At 42.1% G+C, this 22098-nt stretch overlaps 1 protein-coding gene across 1 annotated transcript; it reads left to right on the forward strand.

Annotated features, from left to right (window-relative positions):
* Positions 1 to 655: 655 nt before the first annotated feature.
* LOC309517408 (vomeronasal type-2 receptor 26-like) lies at positions 656 to 22061 on the forward strand (the record flags this gene model as incomplete). The annotated part of the gene is made up of 9 exons (XM_082196645.1): positions 656 to 831; positions 1596 to 1887; positions 2948 to 3214; positions 5753 to 5980; positions 15452 to 15564; positions 16083 to 16374; positions 18957 to 19184; positions 20450 to 20576; positions 21160 to 22061. The coding sequence occupies 9 exons, from the start codon at positions 656 to 658 to the stop codon at positions 22059 to 22061; spliced, it is 2625 nt and encodes an 874-aa protein (XP_082052771.1).
* Between the last annotated feature and the right edge of the window lie 37 nt (positions 22062 to 22098).

The raw sequence follows: 22098 nt of genomic DNA on the forward strand, positions 1-22098 counted from the left end.
AAAAAATACTTGATAGAGAAATTTTATGAAGAGTGTTGTTTCCTGCTTATCAATGGATTTTAAAAAATAGCAAATGCTTGTGGGTATTCTGCATTGACAGGGTATGAACTGGATGACCTTCTAGTACAGTCCTAACCTATTATTCTGAAACATCACAAATATTATTACTTTGGCAGTTCCCCTACTGCTGATGCGCCATAGACTCCAAAAGCACTGCAAAAGTGATTCTCTCCCCTGTAATTATTAGAATTACTATAATCAATTCCACAAGCTGAAGCTTGAGATGTCAGAGTGGAAAACACGCAACATGCAAGACTGAAATGATTATTAGTTCCCCAGTTTTTCATAGACAGCTATGGTAAAGGAGGAGAGAGAGGCTGGACTTTGTTACCTCTCAGTTTTCAGTTTCCCTCTTTCATATCAAATTACTGCATCTTATTTGGCATCCAAGGCATTCTATTGTGACAGTGTTTAAGTTAACAATAGGTGGATACATGTCCCTTAAAATACCAAATTAACAGTCAACGACCACCCAATCTCTCTTGTTCAAATCAAGTGGAGGACAGCAATAATATTGTAAAGAGAAACAGGAGTGTCTATGCAGAGAAGGACATTTGCCATCAGGATGTTGCTTCTACTTCTGCTTCTCACCAACATGGGGTCCCAAGTACAAAGTGTCAAATGCACCACAAATAATCCTGTTCATGTTCCAAATGAGTGGTATGAACCTGGTGACCTTGTCATTGGTGCAACGGTATCTTATACGTATTACATATTACCCAGAGTTTCTTTCAATGAACACCCTTCCCAGGTCTTCATTGATACCCCACTGTAAGTAAGTGGTACTTATATGGTACTTAATATTATTTTATTTATTCTTTATATGTCATGGCTAACTGGAACAAAACTTTTGATTGGTTTGGAGAAAAAAGCTTTAGAATTTTTTTAAGAAAAAGAATGGAATGATTTTCTACACACACACACACACACAATTTTATTAGAAATATCCATGCACATTGGCTATGCACAAAAGCTTAATGGCAATGAACATTAAGCTTTTTTGTCTAAGTCTATAAAGGCAGAGAGAAAAGAGAGTAAGAGCAAGAGAAAAGGGATGGCATAAAAACATATGAAGAACAAATGGGCAAGCAGTGAGGTACTGAACTTTGCTGATGATACCAAAATGTCCAGGGTGGAGAAAACAAACATGGGTTGCAAACAGCAACAAAATGATAAACTGAATGCATGGGCAGGAAAATGGGAAATGCAATTGACTGTAAGCAAGTGCAAAGTGATGAGCAAAAAAATTAACTTCACTTCTACGGTCATGGGGTCTCAACTGGTTGTAAGAAATCATCAATAAGATGTTGTGGTCCTAGTAGATAGTTTGATGCAGACGTCAATGAAGTTTGCAGCAGCTGTAGAAAACACTTTAATATATTTTTATTGGCACAGTATTATATAAAGGTTGTCTAAATAAATAAATAAATTTTGCTGGCTGTGCCCTTTATAAGCAGGTGGGTGAATTTCTCCTATATCTAGATAATATGCACTGTTTAATTTTCCCATTAAACATTAACTCATTTCATTTGCAGGGTGATGACAAAGTTCTACCAGCACATCCTTGCTTTGGTCTTTGCTGTTGATGAGATCAACAAGAATCCCAGGATGTTGCCCAATGTCTCTCTCGGCTTCCACATCTATGATAGTTATTATGATTCAAAGATGGCCTACCGAACAATTCTGGACCTGCTCTTTAAATCACATCACTTTGTTCCCAACTACAGGTGTGGCATCCAGAAAAATGTCATAGGAGCCATTGGGGGATTTGACTCTGATACCTCCGGGTGCATGGCAAACGTCTTAGGTCTTTTCAAGATTCCACAGGTAGAATATGGATTTTGAAAAATGGGTATTTCATTCCATAATTCACTCTTCTCGTTTCCATGCAGCAGGAACCTATTGATTCATAAATATGGTAAAATGGAAATAGTAAAAGGGGACTGCAAAATGTGGATATAATTGGGGTCGGGGCTTAATATGCATATCCAACAATGTGGGCAATTTGTGTCTAATAGATGTAATAGAAGATTGCTGTCAGGTGCTAGGTTCATAAATGAGGCACCTCAATGGTTCGTATTGAATCAGTCCAGAAAGGACTGCACTGCATGTATCTGAGCTACCCGTATCAATTTATGCTGTTGACACTACCTTACAAATGCATAAATAACTCAGGATGCAGTAACTAAGAATTTTCCTTCCCTTCAAACTTATGAAATTCCTTTCCTGGAGAAGTATGGTTTTATTTAGCATTGCTCACTTTCAGAAGTTAATTAAAAACACGGTTTTCTTGTTATTGTTCAGACATTTGACATTCTGGAAAGTTATATGGAAGTGGCAATATTATGTTGTTCTGCTGTATAGTTAGTTTTCATTTTAGTTGTTTCAATCTTTGCAACCAGTCTATGATTCTGTATTTTACTGATATTTTAAATAGTGTGGTTTCTTGTGGTCAGAGAATAATAGCATATATAATCTTATGGAGATCTTCCCAGGAGAGTTTTTAGCAGATGGAGAATCAGCCAATCTCTACAACCACTGTAAAGGTTACAGAGCAAAGGAACAGTTTCTATTGCTCTATCTCCACCTCAATCATTCCTTTATTAATATATTAAAATAAGCAATGATACTTTCTTCCCTCTACGTGAAAAAAATCAATGTGCACAAGTATGAAACTGATATAACAATAATAGTAATAATAGTAATAATAATATCCACAGAAAGCATAGAGCAAGATTGTCTATGTTTTTCTATGTAAATTGAGGTTGGTGCTGTCCCTAAGCTTCATATATTTGGGATATATAGGATTTATATTTATATTCAAAGTAGTTGGAATACCATTAGTTTTTTATTACACTTGGAAATGTTTGGCTTTTTCCTTTTCCAGATTTCATTTGGCTCATTTGAACCAGCCATAAATGATGGAACCGAGTTCCCTTCCTTTTACCGCATGGTCCCCAATGAAGATCATCAGTACAAGGGAATAATCCAGTTACTTCTGCATTTTGGATGGAAATGGGTCGGGCTGATCACTCCAGGCAATGAAGCTGGAGAACGTTTCTTACAGACAATAGAACCAATGCTGTTCAGTAATGGACTCTGTTCAGCATTCACAGAAAAACCTAAACCCAATGTGCATTATAACGGTAACATAGTAGGAACGCTGAATGCATGGTTTTCATTTACACCTTTCACAACCAGCAAAGCCAATGCAGTTCTTTTATATGGAGAAGGTATTATTATATGGTTAGCAAGTGCTATAAAGACAATGGAGATAACTCGGTTACTACTTCCTTATAAGAAGTCACATGAAGGAAAAGTATGGATTACAACAGCGCAACTTGATTTCATATTATATAGCCTTCAAAAATTTACTATTAATATACGAATGTTCCATGGTGCTATCTCCTTTGCGATTCACTCCAAGGAGATTCACAAATTTCAAGACTTTCTTCAGAATGTACATCCTTACTGGACAGACGCAGATGGTTTTATCCAAGATTTCTGGGAAGATGCATTCAGTTGTTCACTTTCAAATGCCACTCTCTCACCAACCACGTGTACTGGAGAGGAGATGCTGGAGAGTCTCCCTGCACCATTTTTTGAAATGAGCATGACTGGCCACAGCTACAGTATCTATAATGCTGTCTATGCTTTGGCACATGCCTTAAATAGAATGCACTTGGCTGCAGTCATCCGCAAAAGGAGAGATGCTAAGGGAAAACTCTCTCCTCAGTATGTAGAACCTTGGCAGGTAATGTTCTCTCTTACAAAACATTCGCTGCATTGATCCATTATGTGAGTTGGCATTTAATTATCAGTAAAGAAATAAAAGAATAGAAGTTAAGAAATTAAAGATAAACCTTATGTAATTTTATTGTATCAAAGATGGGAATTAGAATATTTCCCATAGTGATACTGAACTGACTTTACATGACTCAAGCTTTCATATCTAACCAGGTAACAACTATGACAGTTAACTCACATTCCTGGCCATCACACATATAAGCAGACTCATGTAAAGCCAGAATAACTCCTAGAAAACCAATTTAAAGCTATTTAAAAAAAACTGCTTCACTTACCGGTGAGGGACAAATGTGGCTTTTCCTCTTCCTCTTCCTCCTCTTCCTCTTCTTCTCCCTCACCGAATGATTCTTCATATGATAAAAGCACCAGAGGGTCTGACTGACAGTCAGATGTTGTGTTCGGCTTGTTGTGCAGGGTTCATTTTGGAAGCCTCTTTTTCTGCATATGCAGCCTGCCCTGTCATTCAGACATTCTTCAGGTTTAAGCAAATCTTAAAGCTGTTAAGCAAACCTGGGCTGGCTTTAAATTCCATTGGCAAGCTGGTCCTCATCTGTGAATGATTGGGAGTGGTCTTAGAGGACCGGAGGATTTTGGTTTACGATGCTGCTATCCACAGAAACCAATGTCCAGTTCATATCTTCCACCCACAAGTTCAGTGCCATCTCTGCTTCACCAAAGCCTTGTCCCCCTGGCTGGTCAAATTTGCAGTCAGTGCTGCCACAGTCCCATGTTTCTCCCTCTCATGAACATTGATGACTTGGATACTGGATTCGTTGCGGCCAAATTTCCATGCCTCAGCACTCACAGACGTCCTATCCTTCAAGAAGTCCAGCACCTCCAACTTCTTTTCCAGTGTGGAAACTGCCTTACACTTTTTGGTTTCTCAGCAGCTGATGATGGCAATGATAATGCCTTGTGTTTCGGAGCTATTCTGCAGTCTGAGGCTCTGCTAACCACCTCTTCCTCCACACTCTGAAAATCTCTGTTACCTCTCCAAATCCCTCCACAAATCTCTCTGTCTCTATGACCTTCTCCAATTACCCAGTGGTGTAGAATGGGGGAGGAGGGCAGAAGAGCAGCTCACTGGGAGAAGTCACCACCCAGGGACATCCTGGCAGTCCTCCTCCCCAAGTACCCAGTCCTTCCTTGCATACATGCCTGCCACCAGTTTTCTATGGGGCCTGGAGCCTGGCCTGGCAACCATCTGTTCTCTGCCCCTTTGTCCCCTTCTCTCCAGCCTCCTCTTCTGCCTCAGAGACTGGATTGCTCTCTGTCACAACCTCTTCCTGCTCACATAACCCTGTTGTCTCTTCTGTTTCCAAAAACCCCTCCTCCCAGTCTGCTCCCTCTTCTGTCACTGACCACTCCTTGTCATCCCACCATCAATCCCTGGTTCTGAGCCTCCTTTCCTTGGGGTGTCCCTTGGGGGTTCCCCAGCTGCTGCTTCCTGCCACTCCTCTGCATCCAGCAAGCCCATGACACTATGCTCAGCTCTGCTCTATAAAGTAAGGAAAGGTTCAGTCAGATGTTCTCATCTTGCATTCCTATCTTTGAGAACATGAGTTCCCATTGCTTCTCTTACATGACTTCTCAAATTCTGTCCCTGTCACGGATCATGACAAAGTCAGGTCCCAAGCAAGCAGGTCTAGGGGCTCAACTCTCCTTCATAATATCTTTATGGAAGTCTGTCAAATGCTGAATTGACACAGATTCATGATTTCCACCTCCTCCTGAATGTGCAACTGAAATATGGATGCTCTACATTGTGAACTGAAGTGTTTACTTCCTAGAGGAAAAGGAATTAATTCCATCTTGGAAAGCTATTCAACAATCTTAATTAGACTATTGGAATGCTTTATAGACCTTTTAATTCTCTTCCTCTTAGCTCCACTCATTCCTGCAGAGAATCTCATTCAACAACAGTGCTGGGGATGAAATCACATTAAATGAATATGGAGAGTTAGCGGCTGGCTTTGATATTACCAACTTGGTCACTTTCCCAAATAGATCATACATCAGAGTCAAAGTGGGAAGGTTGGATCCTCAGGCCCCTCCGGGCAAAGAGCTCACCATTAATGAGGACAGAATGAAATGGCACAGAGACTTCACTCAGGTATGGGAATAACGGCGCAATCTGTGAAATGCCAAAATTTGTGGTTATCCACAAAATGCATTGTAACAAAAGCAATTCATACATTATTGATTTTGAAATTCACTATTAAATATGGCTTAAAATAAGTGCTTCATAGTGTTTTAATTGAGAGATATTCTATTTGAAAGAGTGACTTTTCTGTATGTTTCCACCTTCAGCCTCTGAGGCCGTGCATGTTGGCTTCAGTTTTGCTAATGGCACTTTTATTTGTACATAATATTACATTACATGGGATACTGACATTCCCTTTTTATTTATTCCATGCTAATAAGCCAGGGACGCGGGTAGCACTGTGGGTTAAATCACAGAGCCTAGGACTTGCCGATCAGAAAGTTGGCAGTTCGAATCCCCGCAACGGGGTAAGCTCCCGTTGCTAAGTCCCAGCTCCTGCCAACCTAGAAGTTCGAAAGCACGTCAAACTGCAAGTAGATAAATAGGTACCGCTCTGGCGGGAAGGTAAACAGCGTTTCTGTGCACTGCTCTGGTTCACCAGAAGTGGCTTAGTCATGCTGGCCACATGACCTGGAAGCTGTACACCGGCTCCCTTGGCCAATAAAGCGAGATGAGTGCCGCAACCCCGGAGTCGGCCACGACTGGACCTAATGGTCAGGGGTCCCTTTATCTTTATCTAATAAGCCATCCAGGAGAAATATTGTCCTTTAAGAAATGCTGTAAGGTCTATCAGTACATAAACAAATGAGCCACAATACCAAATTGAGGAACCTGTGCAGAAGACATCTCCCACTAAGAAGGAACAATGGCTATCAGAGAGTCCAGCATCATCTACCATTCCTGTTTATGAAATCCATGAAACTATTCTCCAGTTAGTGGCACTAGATTGAAGACTATGCTAGCTGTATCACTACTTGGGTTGAGAATGAACATCATGAAATTTTAGTTTGTATGAAGCTAAGTTCAGAGTGCATGCATCTAGGACCAGTTGTAGCAGGTGAGTAGGTCTAAGGTGGGAGTGCTCCCAGACCTCTTGCTTGAAAGGGAATGCAACCCCTCCCAGAACAGGTGTGGCATAGGCGCCACCCACCCAAAGCATTTCTCTCTCCCCATCCCTTCCATCACTGCCTCCAGACACCAAACCAGCACCTTCACCACCTCCTCTCATTCAAATGGAATGGAAAGGTAGAACTTCACATCATCAGCATACAGATGACACCATGTGCTAGATCCTAGGATGTTGTTCCAAAGGATTTCCTATAGATTATGAATACTATAGGAGACAGAATGGGGTCTAACAGGGCACCACAATCCAAAGGTCATTCAATGATTTCCTAGTGCTAGTTTCTTGTACTGACCCTGCAGGTAGGAGCATAACCACTATAATGGCTTACCTTTAATTGCTTGTGCCACCACAAAGGAACAGCATGTGGACTCCTTGAAGCAAATGCCGTTAGGTGGTGACTCCATCAAAAGGCCAAGCCAGGGGTCAAATCACACAGAATTCTAACACAGCTGTAAGGTTGGATGGTCCAGGTATGAATACTGAAATCTTCTTAAGTTAGTATGATACTTAGAACAGCAACTGTTAAAGCACCTGATACTGGATAATTCCCCAAAACAATATTAAACTCTTCCTGTCTCTTTGGATAGGTGCCACCCCTCTCTATATGTAATGCCCACTGTCTTCCTGGTTATGGGAAGAAAAAGAAGGAGGGAAAGAAGTTTTGCTGCTATGATTGTGATCCATGTCCAGACGGAATGATCTCAGATGAGATAGGTGGGAGATGACATCTTCAGATATTATGAAAGCTCTGGGCTCTTGGCAATTTTGTTGAGGATAGGAGGCTTAAATTAATGGCAGTCCTGTTCTAATAGTTTATAGATAACATCAATATATTTTTATCTTTAAAACATCTTGAATATTTTTTTTATTATATATTATACCTCCAACCTCTACAAACTTAGGGTGGAATACAAGTGGTGTTTTCCCCTCTAAGAATTAGGTTGTTTGACAAGAGGGTGAAAGTCTCATTAAACCTGCCTTTCTAGGTTCCTAAGATTTCAGCTGTAATTTCTTAATTTGCTGTACAGTTTGTGTGGTTCTAAGACGAAGGAGGGGGGCTGTAAGAGAAGATATCCTCCATGTAGAAAATTCCAGACTGGATTCATGAGGTTTATTTTTGATGCCACTAGGTTAAAAGAATTTGGACTTGAAGTTCTTAAACCTTTTTAGGTAGAAATCACTATGCTAGATGGATTACTGATTAGGAAATTCTTAAGAATAGTTTTGATTGCTTCAAATTGTCATGCACCGTTTGTTTTCAGACATAGAAACATGTGTCAGTTGCCCAGCAGATCAGTATCCAAACAGCGGCCAGGATCTATGCATTCCTAAGATTCCAAACTTCCTAGCCTTTGATGAAAACTTGGCCATTGTTTCAACTTTTTTTGCACTTTTATTCTCTCTCATCACAATTCTGGTGCTTGGCATCTTCATTAAGCATCACGATACAGCCATAGTCAAAGCCAACAACCGAAGCCTCACCTATGGTCTCCTTATCTCCCTCCTCTTGTGTTTCCTCTCTTCTTTGTTGTTTCTTGGAAAACCAAATATGGTGACTTGCCTTCTCCGACAAACTGCTTTTGGCATTGTCTTCTCTGTGGCCCTCTCCAGCATCTTAGCCAAAACCATACTGGTGGTTTTGGCATTCATGGCTACCAAACCAGGATCCAATATGAGGAAATGGGTAGGCAAAGAACTGGCTTATTCCATTGTTTTTTCCTGCTCTATTGTTCAAGTAGGAATCTGTGTCCTCTGGCTGGCAACCTCTCCCCCATTCCCAGATGTGGACATGCACTCAATGACTGAAGAAATCATATTTCTTTGTAATGAAGGGTCAGTTTCCATGTTCTATTGTGTTTTGGGCTACATGGGCTTCCTGGCCACTATCAGCTTGACTGTGGCCTTCCTAGCTAGGAAGTTGCCTGACACTTTCAACGAAGCCAAGTTCATCACCTTCAGCATGCTGGTCTTCTGCAGTGTTTGGCTCTCCTTCATTCCAACCTACCTGAGCACCAGAGGAAAATACATGGTGGCTGTGGAGATCTTCTCCGTCTTTGCTTCCGGTGCTGGGTTACTGGCTTGCATTTTCACCCCTAAATGCTACATAATTGTGGTGAGGCCTGACCTGAACAACAGAGAGCAGCTAACACAGAGAAAGGTATAAATGACAGTGGAATTTGTGGCTCTGTTGGGTCCCAAAATACATGGACTTGCTAGCTGGTATCACTTTCCAGGTCCTTATTTTGGATATGTGTAGAGTTTGCTTCTCAACTTTTTTGTTTGCCAAAATGTCTGAAAGGCAATGGGTACAGATTTTTCCTCAGGTTCTACTCCCAAAGCCTTTTTCACAAATGAGTAATGTTGTAATGCAGTGGAGATTTAGGTTCAAAGTTTCCTTCTGCTAGGTGGGCTCCCTTCCTAGGTTTATGAGACCCATCTGCCCATCATTTCCCTCTACAGCACCTGGAATAGCCACCTTTTTGAGCATTGGACCTGCTATTGCTCTCATCCACTCACTCAGTCTGATCCTGTCTTTGTATGCAGAGAAATTCCCCAACTCACTGAGGATTCGAGGGCCATTGGCTGCCCTCACCTGGTTCAGGCAGCCAGTTGCATTTTCTGGGGTGGGGTGTGGCTGCTGTTGAATGCTGACAGCTTCTAGGAGCCACAGGTGAGAGGTGAGTGCAGCGTGGGGATCAGAGGAAGGCAAACTACCCCAGAAGAGGCATGACTTGTTCCCCACTAGAGTTACTACCCTTCCCTAACACTATATACACCCCGATATGTATTACTGTACCTTTACAGCAAATGGAATCTTAATAGCAAAACTGTCAGCCTTTTCATTTAGAAATGGTTAAATTCATTTGATGGATTTTGTAAATCTATGGATGTCTGATTGTTAATAAAAAGTCTCTTTTCTATTACATTAATCTGCAAATTCATGTTGAAGACAACAGAGGGTACCAGAAACAAAATACATTGTGAAATTGTTGAGGGCTCTACATTCTTTATCTCTCACCCACAAGGCAGCTGAGGAATAGAAGAAGGAGAAGTTTAAAACAGCCATTTCCCTTGATTTTTAAATAATTTTTAAGAAAAGGAGCAGAGATATGCAACAATATCTGGAGGAAAACACATTGGATTCTCCTGTGTGAGTGTCTGAGGGCCCTGCTCCTTCCTGCCACTCACCACCTGGCCCAGGGCAGGGCCTGACAGGCCTCACAGGGACGGTTGCTATCACTGCTGCTGCGGCCCAGGGGGATCCGGAGGGGCGCAGAGTTCTTTTTAAAATGTTTTAAAATGTTCCTTTTCCTTTTCCTTTTATTTTCTGTATATGCGGGGACGGGGATGGGGGTGGGATGGATGTTTAGTTGGGAATTTGTTTGATTTTAATGGATTTGTAATTTTTATAGTTTTTCATTTGTATTGTTTTTTTGTTTTCTGGGTTTTTTATTGTTTTAAGGTCTTATTTTGTTCTTAAGGGGAAGGGGAAGGGCTGCCGGGCAGTGGGTCCCAGCCAACAAAATGGCTGGGATATGTTCCACAGAGGGGGATGCGCTGGGACAAGCGATCTCAGTGATCACGGGTAGGAGGAGGAGTTACACTAAGACCAGACCATGTCATTACAGAGGAGGCAGATTTAGTCGTTGTCTGAGGACTATCCCTGCCTCCGGGTCTGGTCCTGTCCAGACGGATACTAGAATCAGCAAGGGATACCCACATAGCCTGAAGGTGCTGCTGTGCAATGCCAGGTCAATGATTCATAAGACCACTGCCATCCATGACTTGATCATGGATGGAGGATTTGACCTGGCTTGTGTAACAGAGACTTGGTTGGGTGAAGCAGATGGGCCTGTTCTTGCCGCTGCTTGTCCACCAGGTTTCTCTTACGCACAGCAACCCAGGCCTTGTGGGCAGGGAGGGGGGGTTGCAGTGATTTTTAGGAAGTCATTAGTTTGCACCAGGCGTCCTATTGGGAAGACCCAGTTCTCTGAGTGCATGTTCTGGAAGTTGGGCAATAGGGGCAGTACAGGATTCCTTTTGGTGTACTGACCTCCCCGCTGCACCAAGGATTCCCTGCCCGAGCTGCTTCAGGTCGTGGCGGATGTTCTCCTGGAGACACCTAGTTTGGTTGTCCTAGGGGATTTTAATATCCATGCCGACACGACCTTACAAGGGGCCGCTCGGGACTTTGTGGAAAGCATGGCCTCCATGGGGCTGTCCCTGAATAAGTCTGGCCCAACCCATAGCCGCGGACATGCCTTGGACCTGGTGTTTACCTCCATGGATGTTGGTGTTCTGACACTAAGTAAAAGCGAAACGAAAGAAGTGCCATGGTCAGACCACTTCCTGGTGCAACTGGACTTCTCTGCGACCCATCCCCTCTGCAGGGAGGTGGGACCAATTCGGATGGTCCGCCCCCGCCACTTAATGGATCCAAATGGTTTCCAGAGAGCGGTAGGGGATGCTTTATCCCATGTTGATGGCCCTTCAGCTGATTCCCTGGTGGCCCGCTGGAATGTGGAGTTAACCAGGGCTATTGACTGTTTGGCTCCGAAGCGCCCTCTCCGATTGCATGGAGCCCGGACAGCCCCGTGGTTTTCCACGGATCTGAGTGCAATGAAACAATCGTTGAGACGGCTAGAGCGCCGGTGGCGGATGACCCATTCTGAAGCTGACCGGACACAGGTTAGAGCTCAGTGTCAAGCCTACCAAGTGGCAGTAGCGACGGCGAAGAAGGCTTTCTTCGCCGCCTCTATTGCATCTGCAGAAAACAGCAGCAGGAGACTTTTTCAGGTGGTCCGCAATTTAGCGGAACCACCTGTTACATCGGGGCCCAGTACGGGCCACATGATCTCCTGCAATGATTTTGCAAAGTTTTTTGCAGATAAAGTCGCTCAGATTCGGGAAGAGGTAGACGCCACTGTGGGAGCAGGGCCAGGGCGGGAGAGTGCTAGAGTCCTGTCTAGTCAAATTGCGTGGGATCAATTCCAATCTGTTTCCTCCGAGGATGTGGACAGGCTGCTTGGACGAGTGAAACCAACCACCTGTCTCCTTGATCCTTGCCCATCCTGGCTTATAAAAGCTAGCCGGGAAGGGCTGGGCGATGGGCTTCGTGGGGTGGTGAATGCTTCCCTCCGTGAGGGAGCCTTCCCAGACCCGCTGAAAGAGGCGGTTATTAAACCGCTTCTTAAAAAACCATCTTTAGATGCGGCCACGATGGCCAACTATTGCCCAGTCTCAAATCTTCCATTCTTGGGCAAGGTAATTGAGCGAGTGGTTGCTGAACAACTCCAGGCACGCATGGAAGAAGCGGACCACTTGGATCCCTTCCAATCGGGGTTCAGGCCTCATCACGGGACGGAAACTGCCTTGGTCGCACTGGTTGATGATCTCCGGCGGGCTAGGGACAAAGGTGAGAGCTGTTTCCTAGTTCTGCTGGATCTCTCAGCGGCGTTTGATACCATCGACCCATAACATCCTTCTGGACCGTCTTGAGGGGCTGGGAGCTGGGGGCACTGTCATACAGTGGTTCCGCTCCTTCCTCCTGGGCCGTGTTCAGAAAGTGGTGGTGGGGGATGAGTGTTCAGACCCCTGGGCTCTCACTTGTGGGGTGCCTCAGGGTTCTGTCCTCTCCCCCATGCTTTTCAACATCTACATGCAGCCGCTGGGAGAGATCATCAGGGGGTTTGGGCTGGGTGTTCATCAGTATGCAGATGATACCCAGCTCTACCTTTCTTTCAAATCAGAACCAGTGAAGGCGGTGACAGTCGTGTGTGAGTGTCTGGAGGCGGGTGGAGGATGGATGGCGGCAAACAGATTGGGATTGAATCCTGACAAGACAGAAGTACTGTTTCTGGGGGACAGGAGGCGGGCAGGTGTGGGGGATTCCCTGGTCCTGAATGGGATAACCGTGCCCCTGAAGGACCAGGTGCGCAGCCTGGGAGTCATTTTGGACTCACAGCTGTCCATGGAGGCACAGGTTAAATCCGTGTCCAGGGCAGCTGTGTACCAGCTCCATCTGGTACGTAGGCTGAGACCCTATCTGCCCGCGGACTGCCTCGCCAGAGTGGTGCATGCTCTGGTTATCTCCCGCTTGGACTACTGCAATGCGCTCTACGTGGGGCTACCTTTGAAGGTGACCCGGAAACTACAACTAATCCAGAATGCAGCAGCCAGACTGGTGACTGGGAGCGGCCACCGAGACCATAACACCGGTCTTGAAAGACCTACATTGGCTCCCAGTACGTTTCCGAGCACAATTCAAAGTGTTGGTGCTGACCTTTAAAGCCCTAAACGGCCTCGGTCCAGTATACCTGAAGGAGCGTCTCCACCTCCATCGTTCTACCCGGACACTGAGGTCCAGCACCAAGGGCCTTCTGGCGGTTCCCTCACTGCGAGAAGCCAAGTTACAGGGAACCAGACAGAGGGCCTTCTCAGTAGTGGCGCCCTCCCTGTGGAATGCCCTCCCACCAGATGTCAGAGAGAACAACAACTACCAGACTTTTAGAAGACATCTGAAGACAGCCCTGTTTAGGGAAGCTTTTAATGTTTGATGTATCATAGTATTTTAATATTCTTTTGGAAGCCGCCCAGAGTGGCTGGGGAAACCCAGCCAGATGGGTGGGGTATAAATAATAAATTATTATTATTATTATTATTATTATTATTATTATTATTATTATTATTGATATTACTAACACTAATAGGAGAAGCCTTTTAGTTTTCTGAATTACATTTCTAACTAGATGGAAGGGTTGAATATCTCAAGTAAGCCCAATGGCTTCAGAGAATACAGGTGTGTTGTTTCTAAATGTGATTCTAAAGCCTATTTATGTTATTTTCTTTTATAATACTTTTTATTAATTATCAATTACCATCCAAAAATACCCTCATTAAAACTATACCAAATTATGATACTAATACTAATCAATCAAATACCGAATCATATAATTTAGGTGTCCCCCACCACCACCATGCCAGAAGTGATGGTTTGATGAATTTATTTATCTCTGCATTCCAGAATCATCTTAATTTCTATTACATTCTGGTCAAAATAATAATCCCTTATACAACAACTGAAAAACTAATAACTTGTATTCATGTTGACACATTAAATGAATTATAGAACTACAAGTGAGGAAGCGAGGAAAGGATGGGGCCAGCTCAACTCTAGATATCCTCCCATAGCAAGGACTGAACTAGTAGACCTTGTAGGTTCATTCATTGCCTATGATTTTTTGATGTGACAAATATAATTACATTGGCAGATCCAGCTTCCTGTCTACCAGCTGCAGGATTTGAAGTTTTTGGATTAACTATTTGCAGTCTGGATTTAACCATTCTTCCTATGCTGGAAAAAATGGTGAACACTCCTTTTTTCTGGAAGCCAAATCAGAGGATAAAGTGATGCAGTGACTTTTAGAAACTGTGGGATAACCGCTTCTCCCAGGCCATGATGGGAACCATCAACAGCTGTAGGAATGAAGGATACAGCACCATATATGGATGGGAAAACATCGTGGGGGGGGGGGAATTGTCACACGCAGGAAAGTATAAGGATTACACTTAGAGTTCCTCACTTGAAACTTTATAAATTCCCCAATATACCAACACAAATAGAAATCACAAGACTGTAGCTGTTATATAAGGGATTATTATATATGCATGGAATGGAAATTAGTAACATAGTGAAATGCAGAAATAATGTGAAAGAATGAAGCTATCAAATCTAGCGTTCAAGGGGGCCAATTAAATTATATAATTTGACATTTGAATAATGGGCATCCATAAATGCATTAATTGGATAAAATTGGTATCGTTATAATGAAGCTGCTATTGGAACAATATTGGTAAATCAAGAAAAAAAATATTTAAAAGAAAATAATAGTAATATTTTGGCAGTTCCCCTACTGCTGATGCGCCATAGAATCCAAAAACACTGCACAAGTGATTCTCTCCCCTATCATTACTCAAATTACAATGATCAATCCACCTGACTGAACGTCCAAATGCCACAGTGGGAAATAAGAATCAACAAGTAACCCTGAACTGATCATAAGCTCCTCAGTGCTCCATAGACTGCTAGGCTTACTTATCAGTTATCAGTTTCCCTTTTTCATATCAAATCACTTTATCTTGTTTGCCATCCAAGGCATTCTGTTTGTGACAATAAGGTGGATACATGTCCCTTACAGTTCCAAGTTGACAGAATCAGCTGCCACCCAATTTGTCTTGCTAAGATCAGGTGGAAGAGAGGAATAATACCATAGAGACAAGCAAGGGAGTCCATGCACACAAGGGTATTTGACATCAGGATAATGCTTCTGCTGCTTCTCCTGCTCCCCAATATAGTGTCCCAAGGACAAAGTGCTCAATGCGCAACTAATAATCCTGTTCATGTTCCACACGAGTGGTATGAGCCAGGTGACCTGGTCATTGGTGCAATGGCATCTCATATCTATTACATAGACCCCGAATTATCCTTCAAGAAACACCCTTCCGAGAACTTCATTGATGCCCCGCTGTAAGTAACCAGTAATTAGCATTATTTTATCTGTTCCTTATATGCTGAATGTGACTGAAAATAAAATAATAAATATAGCGTTAGAACTTTATTTTTTTCTTAATCAGTGAGGAGATTTTATCAGAAATCTCTGTGCACTTAGGCTGTGTGCATAGTGTCAAGAACATTAAGCTTTTTAAAAAAAACAAAAATAAAAAAACTTATCTGTAAAGACAGACAGAAAAGAGAGTAGGAGAAAGAGAAAAGAGATGGCCTAAAAACCTATGAGAAACATATAGCCAAATGTGTTGTACTCAACTTTGTTGATGATACCCAAATTTTCAAGCTGGTGAAAACAAACATGGGATGCTGAAGATATCGAAGAAATGTACAACAACATTTTTAATGACACAGTATTATGAGACTGCCCAATAAGTAAATAAACTTTGCTGACTTTGTCCTTTCTTTATTAATGGCAGGCAGGTGAGTCTCTCATATCTAGATTATGATTAATTTTCCCACTCGAACTTCATCTGCAGGGTGGTGACAAAGTTGTACCAGCAAATCCTGGCCTTGGTCTTTGCTGTTGATGAGATCAACGAGAATCCCAGGATGTTGCCCAATGTCTCTCTCAGCTTCCACATCTATGATAGCTATTATGATTCAAAGATGACCTACCGAAACACTCTGGACCTGATCTTTAAATCACGTCACTTTGTTCCCAACTACAGGTGTGGCATACAGAAAAATGTCATAGGAGTCATTGGGGGACTTAGCTCTGATACCTCCTGGTGCATGGCAAACGTCTTAGGTCTTTTCAAGATTCCTCAGGTAGAATATGGGTTTTTAAAAACAGATTTCATGCTTTCCTTGCATTAGGAATCTACTGATTCATAAATATGGAGTGGGGAAATAGACAAAGTAAAAGGTCCATAATATGCATATCCAACAATGTGTGTGAGAAGGGCAATTTGTGTTTAATACATGTAATAGAAGATTGCTGCAAAGATGCACCTAGATGGGTTCATGTACAACAATCCTGAATGCACTGCACTGGCTGACTGTGAGCTACTCAATATATGACATTGACAATGGCTTCAAAGGTATGAAAACTCAGGACTCTTTAACTAAAAAATGTTCCTTCCCTTAAAAAGCAAGATAGTCCTTTCCCAAAGTATGCTAATGGAAAACACTGTTTTCTTGCTATTGTTCTGGCATTTGTCACCTGCGATTTCAGAGAGTTATATACATAGTGGTGTCAGCATTGTGCTACTTCATTGTTGGATTTCATTGTTTTAACTAGTGCCTGGTACATTATTTTGCATTTTACTGATTTTTTTAATAATGTGGTTTATTGTGCTCAGAGAACAATAGCATACATAATCTTATGGAGCTCTTCAGGATTTCCCAGGAAATCTTCCTGAGAGAGTTCCTAGTAGATAGAGAATCAACCTCTCTCTTCAAACGCTATAAAGGTTACATAGCAAAAGGACATGATCCACCTCCACTTTGGACTTTTGTTGAGTCATCCACTTAATATATTAACATGAGCAATGATCAATGCTTCTCTCTACTTGGAGACAATCAATGCGTACAAGTATAAAGCTGTGATGATGCCATAATAATAACAATAAATATCTACAGAAACCAAAAGCAAAATTATATCTGTTTTTCTATGGAATTTGGTACATTTGGGATATATATTGAGTGTGTGTGTGTGTGTGTGTGTGCGCGCGCGCGCACGTGTGTTTATATACAATGTTTTTGGAATATCATGAGTTCTTTTTTCCACTTGGAAATGTCTGGCTTTTGCTTTCTCCAGATTTCATACGGTTCATTTGAACCAGCCATAAATTATGGAACCAAGTTCCCTTCCTTTTACCGCATGGTCCCCAACGAAGACCTTCAGTTTCAGGGAATTATCCAGTTACTTCTGCATTTCAGATGGAAATGGGTTGGGGTCATGACTCCAGCTAATGAAGCTGGAGAACGTTTCTTGCAGAACATTGAGCCAATGCTCTTCAAGAATGGAATCTGTTCAGCATTCACAGAAAGAGTTAAACCAAATATACATTATAACAGTAACTTACTAGAAATGGTGGACATAAAGATTTTGTTGCCAACTTTCAGAAACAGCAAAAGCAAGTCAGTTCTTGTGTATGGAGAAAGTAGATTTATTATATGGTTGTCACTGGCTTTAAGCACAACGGAGTTTTCTCAGCTACTATTTCCTCAAAAGAAGTCACGTGAAGGAAAAGTATGGATTACAACTACCCAAATTGATTTCATATTATATAGCCTTCAAAAATTGATTGTTAATATACGAATGTTCCATGGTGCTATCTCCTTTGCAATTCACTCCAAGGAGATTCACAACTTTCAAGACTTTCTTCGGAGTATACGTCCTCATTGGACAGAAACAGATGGTTTTATCCAAGATTTCTGGGAAGATGCATTCAGTTGTTCACTTTCAAATTCCACTCTCTCACCAACCACGTGTACTGGAGAGGAGATGCTGGAGAGCCTCCCTGCACCATTTTTTGAAATGAGCATGACTGGCCACAGCTACAGTATTTATAATGCTGTCTATGCTTTGGCACATGCCTTAAATAGCATGCACTTGGTTGGAGCCATCCGTAACAGAAGAGGTGCTAAGGGAAAACTCTCTCCTCACTATGCAGATCCTTGGCAGGTATTCTTCTCTGTTACAAAGCATTCACTGGATTGGTACATTTTATAAGTAGGCATTTACTTATCAGTAAAGAAATAAAAGAATAAAATTTAAGAAATTAAAAAATAAATCTTTAGTAATTGTATAAAAAATGGGAATTAGAATATTTCCTATAATGATACTAAACAGACTTTAGATGACACAGCTTTTCATAAGCAACAGACTTCCAAAACCTACACGTAACTGTAGCTGTGCCAACCACCTTCTCCATGCTACAAACCCCTCCATTTTCTATCCACATCCCTCCACAATTCCCTCTGTCTCTCTTACCTGTCCAGTTAACCAGTGGTGCAAGGATGGAGGCCGGGGGCCCATGCCCCAGTTTACATCATTCTGAGGGAGCACAACCAGAACCCCCACGCCAGGCACTGGCTTCTGCATTTGAGTGGCCGCCACTTCTTGGGCATGTCCTGGAAGACCCCATCTTTCCCTGTCTACCCACTGCCAGGGGTTTCTGTTACCCTGAAGCCAAACCTATACTCACTAGTAGGTCCCCAGAAGAGGCTAGCAACTGTGTGAGCATTGTCTCTAGACCCTGCTTTTCTCCCTCCTCCTCTCCATTGTGGACTGAAGTGTTCAACTTCTAGAGGAAAAGGAATTCATTCCGTCTAGGAAAGCTATTCAACAATCTTAACCAGGCTGTTTGAATGTTTTATAGACCTTTTTATGCTCTTCCTCTTAGCTCCACTCATTCCTGCAGAGAATCTCATTCAACAACAGTGCTGGGGATGAAATTACATTAAATGAATATGGAGAGTTAGCAGCTGGCCTTGATATTACCAACTTGGTCACTTTCCCAAATAGATCATACATCCGAGTCAAAGTGGGAAGGCTGGATCCCCAGGCCCCTCCGGGCAGAGAGCTCACCATTAAGGAGGACCAAATCAAATGGCACAGAGACTTCACTCAGGTATGGAAAAAAATGGCACAGTCCCTGGTTTACCACAGAATGGGATGTAAGAAAGCATTTCATACATTAATAATTCTGAAATTTATTATTTAATATAGCTTATTTTTCATATATAGTTTTCATATCTAAATGGATAGTGCTTTAATGATGGAGAGATTCTCTTTTTGAAAGAGTGACTTTTCCTGTATGTTTGCACCTTCAGCCTCCGAAGCTGTGCTTGTTGGCCTTCAATTTTGCTAATGGCACTTTTCTTTGTACATAGTATTACATTACATGGGATACTGACATTCCCTTTTTGTTTACTGCATGTCAATAAGCCATCCAGGAGAAAATATTGTCCTTTAAGAATTGCTGTAAGGTCTATCAGTACAAAAACAAATGAGCCACAATACCAAAATGAGCAACATGCACAGAAGACATCTCCCACTAAGAAGGAGCAATGGCTATCAGAGAGTCCAGCATCACCCACCATTCTTGTTTATGAAATCCATGAAGCAGTTCTCCAGTTAGTGGCATTAGATTAAATACTAAGCTGGCTGTATCAGTATTTGGGTTGAGAATGAACATCATACTTTTCTTGATTTTGTATGAAGAAAGTTCAGGATATATACACCTAGGAGTGGTTGTAACTGGTGAATAGGTCTAAGGTGGGTGGAGGACTCCTACCTAGCACCAAAAAATACTTCAGACTCTAGTGATGAGTAAGAATCAGGGAGTGCTCCCAGATATCTTGCTTCAAAGGGAATGCAACCCCTCACAGAACAAGGCAGGTATAGGAACCACAAACCCAAAGCACTTCTCTGTGATAAGGATTCAGCCCCCATCCCATCCATGACTCACTCCAGACACCTGTCAAATAACTTCAGTACCTCCTTTCATTCTAATGAAATGGAAAGGTAGAACTGCATATCATCAGCATACAGATGATGCCATGTGCTAGATCTTATTATTCCTATAAGAATAAGAATAATAATAATCATCATCATCATCATATTATTATTCCTAAGAGTTTCATATAGATGATAAATACCATAGGAGGCAGAATGGGGCCTAACAGGACACCACAACCCAAAATTCATGGGATAATATGCTTGTAGTGACCCTGCAGGTAGGAGCAGAGCTACTATAATGGGTTACCTTAAATTCCTTGAGCCACCACAAAAGGAACACCATGTGAACTCCTGTTTAATCACCTGAAATTGGATATTTGAAAAATTCCCCAAAACAATATCTTAATATTGAACTTTTCCTATCTCTTTGGATAGGTGCCACCACTTTCTCTATGTAATGCCAACTGCCATCCTGGTTACGGGAAGAAAAAGAAGGAGGGGGAGAAGTTTTGCTGCTATGATTGTGATCCATGTCCAGAAGGAATGATTTCAAATGAGAAAGGTTAGAGATGACATCTTAAGATAGTGAAGAACCTCTGGGCTCCTGGCAATTTTGTTGACATTAAACTGGTGCAGGAGAGAAGGCTTAAATTAACAGATGTGTTCATCTCATTTATAGATAACATCAATATATTTTAATCTTTAAAACATCTTGAAGATTTCTTTTTTAAGTGGAAGCTAATATATTTTACTTGCAACTTCTACAAAATTAGGGTGGAATAGAAGTGGGGTTTTCTCCTCTAAGAATCAGGCTGTTTGACAATAGGGTGAAAATCTTATCAAACTCGCTTTTCTGAGATCCAAAGATTTCAGGTGTAATTTATTTCTCATTTTGTTGTACTGTTTATGTGGCTCTAAGAAAAAGCAGGAAGACAATAAAGAAAAAAAAGACATTAACCATGTAGAAAATTCCAGAATTGATACAAAAGTTTTATTTTTGATACACCTAGTACAAAAGCATTTGGTCTTGAAGCTCGTATACATTCTGACGTAGAAAACCCTATGCTAAATGGACTAGTCATGTGAAATTCTTAAGAATACTTTTGGTTACTTCAAATTGTCATGCTTTGTTTGTGTATTTTCAGACATGGAAACATGTGTCAGTTGCCCAGCAGATCAGTATCCAAACAGCGGCCAGGATCTATGCATTCCTAAGATTCCAAACTTCCTAGCCTTTGATGAAACCTTGGCCATTGTTTCAACTTCCTCTGCACTTCTATTCTCTCTGATCACAGTTTTGGTGCTCGCCGTCTTCATTAAGCATCGCAACACAACCATAGTCAAAGCCAACAACCGAAGCCTCACCTATGGTCTCCTTATCTCCCTCCTCTTGTGTTTCCTCTCTTCTTTGCTGTTTCTCGGAAAACCTAATATGGTGACTTGCCTTCTCCGACAAACTGCTTTTGGCATTGTCTTCTCTGTGGCCCTCTCCAGCATCTTAGCCAAAACCATACTGGTGGTTTTGGCATTCATGGCTACCAAACCAGGATCCAATATGAGGAAATGGGTAGGCAAAGAACTGGCTTATTCCATTGTCTTTTCCTGCTCCATTGTTCAAGTAGGAATCTGTGTCCTCTGGCTGGCAACCTCTCCCCCATTCCCAGATGTGGACATGCACTCAATGACTGAAGAAATCATATTTCTTTGTAATGAAGGGTCAGTCTCCATGTTCTATTGTGTTTTGGGCTACATGGGCTTCCTGGCCACTATCAGCTTCACTGTGGCCTTCCTAGCCAGGAAGTTGCCTGACACTTTCAATGAAGCCAAGTTCATCACCTTCAGCATGCTGGTCTTCTGCAGTGTTTGGCTCTCCTTCATTCCAACCTACCTGAGCACCAGAGGAAAATACATGGTGGCTGTGGAGATCTTCTCCATCTTTGCTTCTGGTGCTGGGTTACTGGCTTGCATTTTCACCCCTAAATGCTACATTATTGTGTTGAGGCCTGATCTGAACAACAAAGAGCAGCTAACCCAAAGAAAGATATAAATGACAGTGGAATTTGTGGTTCTGTTGGGTCTGAGAA

Source organism: Podarcis vaucheri (assembly GCF_965113315.1).
Source record: "Podarcis vaucheri genome assembly, chromosome: 13".
Lineage (NCBI taxonomy): Eukaryota > Metazoa > Chordata > Lepidosauria > Squamata > Lacertidae > Podarcis > Podarcis vaucheri.